The sequence below is a fragment of the Protomyctophum bolini genome, assembly GCF_963924005.1.
Source record: "Protomyctophum bolini genome assembly, chromosome: 23".
Taxonomy (NCBI): Eukaryota; Metazoa; Chordata; class Actinopteri; order Myctophiformes; family Myctophidae; genus Protomyctophum; species Protomyctophum bolini.
In genome coordinates, this window is record NC_137884.1 from 25898200 (window position 1) to 25909245 (window position 11046).

At 41.4% G+C, this 11046-nt stretch overlaps 1 protein-coding gene across 1 annotated transcript; it reads right to left on the reverse strand.

The window, feature by feature from the left end:
• Positions 1 to 417: 417 nt before the first annotated feature.
• On the reverse strand, positions 418 to 10842 carry eri1 (exoribonuclease 1). The gene is made up of 7 exons (XM_080757257.1): positions 10454 to 10842; positions 7884 to 8074; positions 6441 to 6675; positions 3676 to 3759; positions 2551 to 2660; positions 1893 to 2007; positions 418 to 1108 (listed from the first exon to the last, which is right to left on the reverse strand). The coding sequence occupies exons 1-7, from the start codon at positions 10544 to 10546 to the stop codon at positions 866 to 868; spliced, it is 1071 nt and encodes a 356-aa protein (XP_080613383.1). The 5' UTR covers positions 10547 to 10842; the 3' UTR covers positions 418 to 865.
• Positions 10843 to 11046: the final 204 nt, after the last annotated feature.

Genomic DNA, 11046 nt, shown 5'->3' on the forward strand with positions numbered 1-11046 from the left:
GGGAGGGCATGGGGTGTCGCTGCTTGCTACCGGCGCCGTTCCCTCGTTTTGAAGTCCAAGGGATGGATTCCATCGTTTAACTTCTAATCCTTATGTTCCACCCGAGTCCTACATGCACAGGCAGGGTCATAAAACATTAACCCATTTTGGTGTTAGCATTATGTTATGCTTTAGCTATTGAAAAATAGCAGATCTACAAGCTCGTAGCGTGCCACCGAGTGGCGCGCTACGAGCTTGTAGGTCTGCTATTTTTGAAAAATCAAAGAACGACTGACATAGAAACATATTTTTCCAGAAAACCGTCAGGATGCAGAAGACATTTTTTTGAATCTGATCTCAGGTCAAAAATGGGTTAATCTGGTAGGATACAGATAAGAAATATTGTACAGAAGAAGAGAAAGACTTACAGGTTGTAATACCAACAGATTTATTTGTCAAAATAGACCTACTTCAATATATCTCAATATTGACAGACATTAAAAGGACAAAAATAATCTAACAAAGTAAATGTTTTCCATGTGTTTACGGTAGGCATTGCAGTAGCAGCAGCAGCAGCAGCAGTTCAACGTGGTCACAACATACTCTGATCACAGGCTCTGTGTTTCAGCGATTTGACAAATGAATTACAAACAAGCCTGTAAAACAAGCCTGTAAAACAACAAGCCTGTAAAAAGTGCTTTTTATGACATTTTTCAAGTCATCATTTATGGCGATAAAGACAAGAGCGAACCTGTTGTTTAAGGCGTATAATTAATATGCACAGGTCTCGATCGATCTCCGGAAGACGTTCCACTCTCTCTCTCGGTCGTCCGTCCGTCGTCTCTGGAAGACGTTCCACTCTCTCTCGTCGTCCGCGGGTCGTCTTCTAGTCCTTGCTGCGAGGCTTGTGTGGCGGCGAGGCCGCCTCCATGGGGGCGGAGCTGGGCACGTTGAGGAGCTGGCCGCCGTGGATGCGCTCGTTGACGCGCAGCTGGCAGCCGTCCTGGAGCATGCGCAGCGCGATGCGGGCGATGTTCTGCGAGTCGTCCAGGCCCGAGTGGGGGCGGCCCTCGTAGGTGAGGCCCAGCTTCTCCAGCATGGTGCTGAGCTTGGTCTGCGTGCGGGGGACCTGGAGGAGGACACCGCCGTTTAGACGTTTGTTAGAGCTTTTGATTGAGAACCACTATTATTATTACTAATTCTATACGGTTGATCTTCTTTTTACGCAATTAGTTCCAATCAATTACAAATATGTAGGCGAGTAAATATATGGAAAAAAACAAGTACTTTTTGTGTATAACCCTATGTTTTTGGGGCCTATGAATCCATTTAACTTGTCCAAATGGCAGAGATACAAAAAAATGTATTATGTTAATAAAGCACCACTTCACCACTTTTCAACCCATCTTCATATAATGGGTCCTCACTAATAATCATGAAGAAATGGTGCAATTATTTTCTACTCGGTCTGTGTCTCATAGGAGGGCTGTGGGCAGTTCAGAAACCGTCTTCCAGTGACATCATCATTTGGCGAAATATATTTTTTAAACAAGATTTTTTTACAAAAATGTTTAGATTTTCATTATCGTGAGAACGATGGCTTCCATTTTCGCATTGCTACCTTTCAGGACTAGAAAAGCCTGCAGTTTCTGAACTGCCCACAGCCCTCCTATGAGACACAGACCGAGTAGAAAGAAATTGTGCCATTTTTTCATGATTATTAGTGAGGACCTATTATATGAAGATAGGTTGAAAAGTGGTCCTTTAAGGACACCTAATACTATAACAATCAGTTGAGAAACCTTAAGGGTCAAACCATATTTTTACCCGCCTAATGACCATTTAGAGACGCTCATTTGACAAAGAAAATGACAAATATAATGTCATGTAAAAGTGCAAAATAAACATCCCACCTTGTAGAAATTCCCATATGATTTCCTTATGTTTATCCACTTCTTTGCAAACTGTGGATATCTGATCCGGCTTACGCGGCACTGGATGTTGAGGAACTTGCTCATATCCCAAGATCTGGGGAGGACAGAAAGAGAGAGGTATGATCAACGTTTGCAAATAAGTTGGTACATTTTTTAAAGAATTATTGTTCCTACTAGATGAGTTGTGAAAGTAGAAGTAGAAATATAATGGTTCCTACTTTAAACTCCGTTTACAAATGTCTTCTAAATCCTGACAGTTTTCTTGAAAAACCAGTCATTTATATATTTAATTGGCCGCCGACCCCCATATGAAAATATGTTGTTCCAGGGACCCCGCTGAAGCAGACATTCGAGTTAGAAATAAAGAATACATATTCAAAGATTTGCGCCACATTTTCACGATTTTTTAAAAATAGCTAAAGTATAAAATAATGTTAAAACACCAAAAGGGGTTCCCGCCCAGAATGGGTTAAAGTTATGCTACTACTACTACTATTTCAGACAGAAATAATTCTACATTACATTAAGTAATATGGTGTTGAATACAAGTCTAAAAGCCCTGCACTCTAATGAGGCCGAGTCAACATGGTGCTTAAAACCTGTGTTTATTTCCAGGTCTTAATATTACAAATCTCACCCGTCAGTCAGCATGGCATATTTGTACTTCGTTCCGAGATCCCTCTCCTGAAGCCACAGCACCACTCTCTGAAGGACCTCTGGGAATGTGTCTGCTTCGTCCACCATGTTCTGTTCAATGCAATGGAGAGAATTCTTAGTTAGTAAGTCAGCTAGATAGTAGGCTACAGGTACTGTGAAATAACATCTATCACGTATTGTGAAATGACATATCATATCACTAAGTCAGTTGGCTAGTACAGGAACTGTGAAATGACATATCATATCACTATAAGTCAGTTGGCTAGTACAGGTACTGTGAAATAACATATCATATCACTAGTCAGTTGGCTAGTACAGGTACTGTGAAATGACATATCATATCACTATAAGTCAGTTGGCTAGTACAGGTATTGTGAAATGACATATCATATCACTAAGTCAGCTAGCTAGTACAGGTACTGTGAAATAACATATCATATCACTAGTCAGTTGGCTAGTACAGGTACTGTGAAAGGACATATCATATCACTAGTCAGTTGGCTAGTACAGGTACTGTGAAATAACATATCATATCACTAGTCAGTTGGCTAGTACAGGTACTGTGAAAGGACATATCATATCACTAGTCAGTTGGCTAGTACAGGTACTGTGAAAGGACATATCATATCACTAGTCAGTTGGCTAGTACAGGTACTGTGAAATAACATATCATATCACTATAAGTCAGTTGGCTAGTACAGGTATTGTGAAATGACATATCATATCACTAAGTCAGCTAGCTAGTACAGCTATTATGAAATAACATATCATATCACTAAATCAGCTAGCTAGTACAGGTACTGTGAAATGACATATCATATCATAGTACAGGTACTGTGAAATGACATATCATATCATAGTACAGGTATTGTGAAATGACATATCATATCATAGTACAGGTATTGTGAAATGACATATCATATCACTAAGTGAGTTGGCTAGTACAGGTACTGTGAAATAACATATCATATCACTAAGTCAGTTGGCTAGTACAGGTACTGTGAAATGACATATCATATCACTAAGTCAGTTGGCTAGTACAGGTACTGTGAAATAAATAACATATCATTTCAGGTCCACACTGATTCAACAAACACGGGCCCACCTGTGTAATCCCCGTTAACTTCACACAGAAGTCTGAGAGTGTCGGGTTGACCTCTGGCTTCACATATTCCCGGAACGAGTCCACCTGCACAGAGAAAGGAGAGGTTATTAAAAGGTCACCTTCACAGTTCACACCAGAAAGCCTTACTGCCATTAAAACTAATCCTGCTGCACATTGTCCCAAAAGTGCGCTTCATTTGGCAGGTGTGAATGAACTTAAAGGCGCAGTGAAACGGAAATGGTGAACAACTTGAAAATGGTGTTTCCACATGAAACACCGGTCTGAAGTTTCTGAACCAATCAGAGTGTCGCATCCCTTCAGGCGATGGGACGGTAGCTAGGGACGGTGGCTAATGCTATGCGCAACAGCGTGGTGTTGTTTGTTTATAAATCAGACGGTCGCCCAGCACAACCAGTTTACTGTTATGTGGCTTATTTCTACCCTATAATGTTTTCAGAAACATATTTTAGCGTGATGATTAAGTTGAAACCGAGTAATACACTGTCTGAATGTTATCTTGAATGGAAATAAAAACGGAGTAATCTGTAATCAGAAGCAGCTGTGTTGCATGGATGCGCAGACATGGGGAATTAAACATGTGAGCTTCATTTTTATTGGCTTTTATCGATGTGTACCTCTACACGTCATCACGCAGCACGTTTTCGTTTTAATAAATAAATAATACAATCGTTTTTATGGACCTTTGATATAAAAACACACAGAAATGAGAATTTTCCCATTGTTTTGGCATCCATTGTTAGGTATGCCCATATGATGACCACGGATATGGTCTAAAAGTGTGAAAAACGTATTTTTCATTTCACTGCGCCTTTAAGGCCTCATTCGAATCCTAATGCGCATCAAAGAACCGCATTCTACTTCGCCCAAAAAAGAAACAGGGGTTTCGCTTCGCTACTAATCGCACTTGCTTTCGATTCGGTGCAGGTGGGAATGCAAATGAAGCAGACAATGTGGCGGGTGGATGAGTAAAGTTGGAGACGGAGAAGGGATATTTTACGCAGCGATTACCATGACACACACACTCCAGTCCCGGCGGCCAACGACACTAGTGCTGCCAACGAATATTCTATATCCGAATATATTTTCGAATCAAAGAAAGGAATGAATAACCGAATATATAAAATTAAGGTTCGAATGAAAAATAATAATAAAAAATATTTTTTAGTTATTATTATTATTAGTTTTCGCGAGACGGTGCCATGGGTAAGCGACGCGTTGTGACTTGTGAGCACGCCGAGACAGGCATACATTGAAGAATAAATCAGCTGCCTCGTACTCTATTCGCGGCACTATTCCTAGACGCAGACTACGCAGCGCAGCCTGCGTAGTGAGCACAAGGCGGGCGGGGCCGCGGGAGCCTTTTACGTTCTTTGCGCAGTGGGTGTATGCTGCTCAGAAGGGTGAAAACTTCCGTCAACAGTAGTGATCAGAATCTGGGACAGGCTTTGCTTCGGTGTTGTTTCGGACAGACGGGAGAGTATATTTTTAGACAACACACAGATCTATCACTCATCAATCTTCAATCATGAAGCGACTTTATCCTTCAGGAAATTATAAAAAGATAAATAAAATGCATAAGGATGAAATGTGGTGCCGGGTCCGGTAGCAGCAGCAATGCAGTGTCCTGTTCTGTGAATTAATACTGCCTCCGTGCCTTGTTTTGATAAGGCTGTGTGGTAGGATTGCTCATTTAAGAAAAATGTCTGTGAAGTTTTACTGGAGAAGGGATAATGCATGCGTTGTGTTCCACTTAACTTCCAACTTGATTTCCAGCAGCACCAATGCGCGGAGAGAGAGAGTTGCGCCAGCAATGCGATCTTAAATGTTATGTCTCAGGTTGTATTGGTGTAAATATAATTATTAATAAATCCGAATGGCTCGAATTGAAATCCGAATGTCTCGAATTGCTCGAATCCACGTGGGTTTTTAAAACGAATATCCGAATCCAATTTTTGGACAATTACGGCAGCACTAAACGACACGCATGCATCCACATCAACTATTAGAAGTATTATTTTAACACCATAGATTTCACTGACTGTGTGTAGTTTATGAATTGAACACATTGATAAAGTTCTCTGCTCCGTTTCCAATTGCTGCAGATGATGACAGCGCATCAGTGTGAAGGCAAACGCAGCAAATTAAATATGCAAAGCATCCCAACAACTTCTCCGCTTATTGATTCACATCGAGTCTACCGAAGTATGTGTTCAGTAGGGATGGAGCTCGATCATTTTTTATTGATAATGATCACCATATCAATCAGACTTATCGAGCCCGCTATCGAGCATTTTATATTATTTTGTGGAAAGACGGGAGACAATAAATTCAGAACAGAACCAGTATCTTTTCCTAGGGCCTTCAAATACAGTACATTTCTAACAGGCAATTGACCTTTTTAACCAATAAAATAATATTAAAGAAACTGTTAAACTTAAGTGTTATTTAGCTTACCCTGACAGCGCTGTTTGGCAGGTATCAATACACTTTTAAACGGCCATGTTTGTGCCAGCATGGATGATTAGATTTATTTCTTGATCACCACTCGTGTCTTGATTGTTTTAAACATGACGTCATGGGCCGCTATGCTCCATAACAGGCTTGATAAGCCCAAATCTTATTGATAACGGGTACTCAATGAGCTTGTTAGCGGAGTTTATCGGGTATCGGTTACCAAGCTCCATCACTAGTGTTCAGTATGTGCTCCAATCACTTTTTATTTTACATAAATCATCCCCACTCACGATCTCCAGCGTGTGCGTGTTGATCAGAACCATGGGGAACTCGATGATCTCGTGAAGGAAGTCTGGAGGGTTGTCCTCCTCGCAGGTAGCCTCAAAGTCCACCACACAGATGTAGTCGTAGTAGGTGTCTCCTCCTCCTCCTCCTCCTCCTCCCGCCGCCGCGTCCGCACACAGCTTCAGCTTGTTCTTCTTGTAGTGACTCTTCAACCTCTTCTTCATCACGTCCTTCACGCCCCTGGTTCACATGAACACAACACATCACATCAGAACAACACAACAATTTATCTTACTTTTAAAGCTGTAAATGGTCAGGCTCCCCCAGTATGTCTCCGACATGCTGGCTCCCTATAAGCCCACACGTTCACTCAGGTCCTCAGACAAAGCCCTCCTAGAGACCCCCACAGCCCATCTTAGCACAAAAGGTGGCAGGGCATTTGCAATCCGGGCTCCCAAACTGTGGAATGCCCTACCTATTCATTTAAGACTTGCTAAATCTGTGTCATGTTTTAAATCCCTTCTAAAAACCCACCTTTACGTTGAGGCTTTCTCTTAATTTCCTTTTGCATACACTATTTTTGTGTGTATGCTTCTATGTTGTCCATTTATTGATATCTTGTTGTAGCTGTGACTACGTTGTTGTTGTTGTTTTTACCCTGTTATGTAAAGCACTTTGTGACTATGTCTTGAAATGTGCTATATAAATAAATAAATTCAAATTCAATTAATCTCTAAAAGACCATCCCTGCATCCTGGGACTCATCTCTAAAAGACCATCCCTGCATCCTGGGACTCGTCTCTAAAAGACCATCCCTGCATCCTGGGACTGTGTTGACACAACACATCACACCACACCTTCTGGTTCACATGTTAACATGAACACACAACACAACACACCTCTGGTTCACATATTAACATGAACACACAACACAACACACCTCTGGTTCATATGTTAACAAGAACACACACCACAACACACCTCTGGTTCACATGTTAACAAGAACACACACCACAACACACCTCTGGTTCACATGTTAACAAGAACACACACCACAACACACCTCTGGTTCACATGTTAACAAGAACACACACCACAACACACCTCTGGTTCAAGCTCATAACGTGGCACCGAGGGCCGCACTACGAGGTTGTAGATCTGCTATTTTTTTTTAATCGTGAAAATATATATATATATATTCTTTGAATATATATTCTTTCAGAGCGAACGCTTTTAAGTCAAATCTTTGCTTCTGGGGAGTCCCAACATATTTTCAGATGGGGGTCCATGGCCAAATACAGACATTTCTAGGGGTCGTTGACATGAAATATTGAGCACCGCACTAACATAGAAACATGAGCTTTATCAGAAAACTTTTTAGGATTTATAAGACATTATTTCTTTTCAGAGTCATCCTCAGGTCCAAATGGGTTCAGACTGAGCAGTACCTGGTGTCGAGCTTCAACTCCTCTAGTCTGGTCCGGAGCTCGTCCTTGGTCATGCGGTTGATGTGGCCGTTGGCCACAGCGATCTCTTTGTAAACCGGGTCGCTGAACTCGCCCTTGGACTCGGACACGTCCAGGGTGGGTTCTGGCTCGGTGACCCCGGGCACGGGGCATATCCTACTGCAGGGTTTCTCCTGATGAGGAAGAGAGGAGAGAACACAGTGTTTTAGACCTAAGGCCCATTCTTTTTTTTTATTTAATATATTTTTTATCCCACGATTTTGTAACCCATTTTTCACCCCTGTGCCAATCATCTACTGTGATCCTGGGCTCTACACACCCTCCGCCAACCTGGGGAGAGCAAAGGACTTGAACTCATGCTTCCTTCATGCCCGAGTGTCCAAGTTGCTCCTTTACACCTGACAGGGGGGAGTTTCCCTGGTTGGACGTAGCGTGTTGAAGGAACACGTTATTCCAAACAGTTCCTTTCCCCTCCATCAGGCGCCCCAGCTGGCCAGGGGGAGGCAGTTTAGAGACCAGGATTACTGCATGTTTTTGTGAGGGTACCTACCCTAGGGGACACGGGGAGAACAGGCAAACTCCACACAGAAAGACCTGAGGCTGATTCTAAAGAAATATCTTCTATAGTGATGCACCGAATATTCGGCCGCAGAAAATATTTAGTCAGAAAATGGCTAAAAATGCATTTTCGGCCTATTCGGTTTCAGCCCGAATAGGCAGAAAATATATCACCGAGCGAATAGTGTATGCAATGAATGCATTCAAAGGAGCTGAATAAATGTTTTATGGACTCATAATAGTGATTATTATTTAAGTTAAGTTTTGCCATAACCATTTATTTTGCCATAAATCAGGTAGCTTTAAGGTACGGCCATGACAGCAATGGTAGGAAAAAAGATATATAATATGAATCATATTCGGATATTCGGTATTCGGCCAACTGTTTCCTATATTCGGTTTCAGCCAAGAATGTCCCTTTCGGTGCATCCCTAATCTTCTAAATCCTAAATGTTTTCTGAAAACCCTGTGTTTCTATATGTGTGGTGCTCAGCCCTTTTCATGTCAAGGACCCCCAGAATTATCTGCATTTGGCCACGGACCACCATCTGAAAATATGTTGTTCCAGGGAATGTAATATACTATAACCTACATAACAAAGTAAACACAATCACTCAGATAACCAGTCAGAGACTACTAGATTTGATTTCAACCATAGTTTGAGTCCTCCGTAGAACACGCTACTGTTATGATTAGTATGCCTGTATATAAATATTTGGCAGATCAGCTCCAAGCAGCTAAGCTATACACTACTTCTTTCCGAGTGATTTCATGTTATTTTTTCTTCCCACCAACTTGACAGCACAACAAATGAGTTGAGTGCAGTGTGCAGTATGTCAATCACATATTACCACACTGTAAAATAAACATGGGCTTTAATATTTACCACATGGATTGCTTGCACTCAAGCAGAGATTAAAATAGGGTGCATTTTTCACCCCAAAACACAGTTTATAGTTAAGGGACGCAATTAAACAACGACCTCTGCATCCACGGGATGCACTACTGTACTGTTTTTTTATTCTAGTTTATTTTGATAGCTTTAGTTATAATAATCATTACTTCTTCCGTTTTCTTTTCTAAGTGAATTCAATGTAACCACATTATAACCATATGAAATGAAATGGGAGTTAAACGCTGCAATTTGTAAAAAATAAAATAAAGGCAAAATATGACTCCTAATGTCGTTGAAGTGGGACTGCTTGGGACTCATCTAAAAGACCATCCCTGCATCCCGGGACTCATTTCATTGAAAACCTATTTACATCACTGCTCCAACTACTGTAGATACATAATTATTTATGTATCGTTATTCCTCCAACACTAATTCTCATTTCTGCACATTGCTGCTAAAAAAAATTGCTACACATTTTAATAGGGAATGGGGTACTATTACTGGCACTATGAATATTCAGGGGGGGTCCACACTCCACAGTTAAATACATCTCAATATGGGGTCCTGACTCCTGAACGTGATGTTTGAGAGTCACTGGAATATGAGGTAGAGCAGTCAGTGGTTCCCAAATATTTCCATGTCAAGGACCCCCAAATTGACAGTAATAATTATAGCCTGCGGACCCCCATTTGAAAATACATGCCAGGGACCCCCATAAGAGAGAAGATTGTTACGGCGCTCTAGCAGTGATTCTCAACCCGTTTAATTTCAAGGACGCCCAGATTGACATGCATTTAGTCTACGGACCCCCAGCAGCGCCAGCAAATTGCATTAGGCTATATATGGACCCGAGCTGAGTACTTAGTTCTTTGCCAGGAATAAAGTTTGAGAACGCACTGCCTGCCACAGTGAAACTCTGGTCCATAGCCTTAACTGCTCTGGCTACCGTTGCAGTATGAAGGTATTTATAGAGCTATGTACCAGAGCTATGATGACGCAAATATGCAATGTGTGCGGCGCGCATATTATGCTAGCATTAGCATTATTAGCCATGATGTCAGACTCGTGTTGTTGTTCTTCTCATGATATAGTTACCAACCTTCTGCTCTTCCTTCGTGTTGGACGTCATCGTGCTGTTCTTCACACTGACATTCGAGTCGTGAATATAAGTATTCTCCTTGTGCTCGTCCATTAATTAACGGGGGAGTTTAATGCAAAAAAACAAACAGAATTAGCTAGCTAGCCTGTTAGCTTCAGATGCTCGTTTTGTTTGTTACGATTTGATTTGGGTTTTTATTCAGCGCGCCAAGAGGAAGAAAACTAAACGTATTTCCCAGAATGTTGTCACAATATGACAGTAACAGCGGCGGCAGCGCCGCGTTCTGTCACTAAAGGAGGCTGGAGAGGAAAAGGTTTTAGTAGAAAAGAAAGTTCTACTTTTTCTTAAAATTCATAGTTAAATAAAATGATGTTCAAAAAGTAAAATATGACGACTTCCGGATTCTTCTTCTTCTCTGGTATTATGGCGGGTTGCATGGTTGCGACCGATAGCTTTTAAGGTGTATAAGAAGGTGTATACCGCCACCTACTGTACCCGAGTATGTACACCAGTGGACAGTGTTCCCAAATAAAAAATAAAACCTTTTCATGTCAAGGATCCCCAAATTGACACTAATTTAATAGCCCACGGAC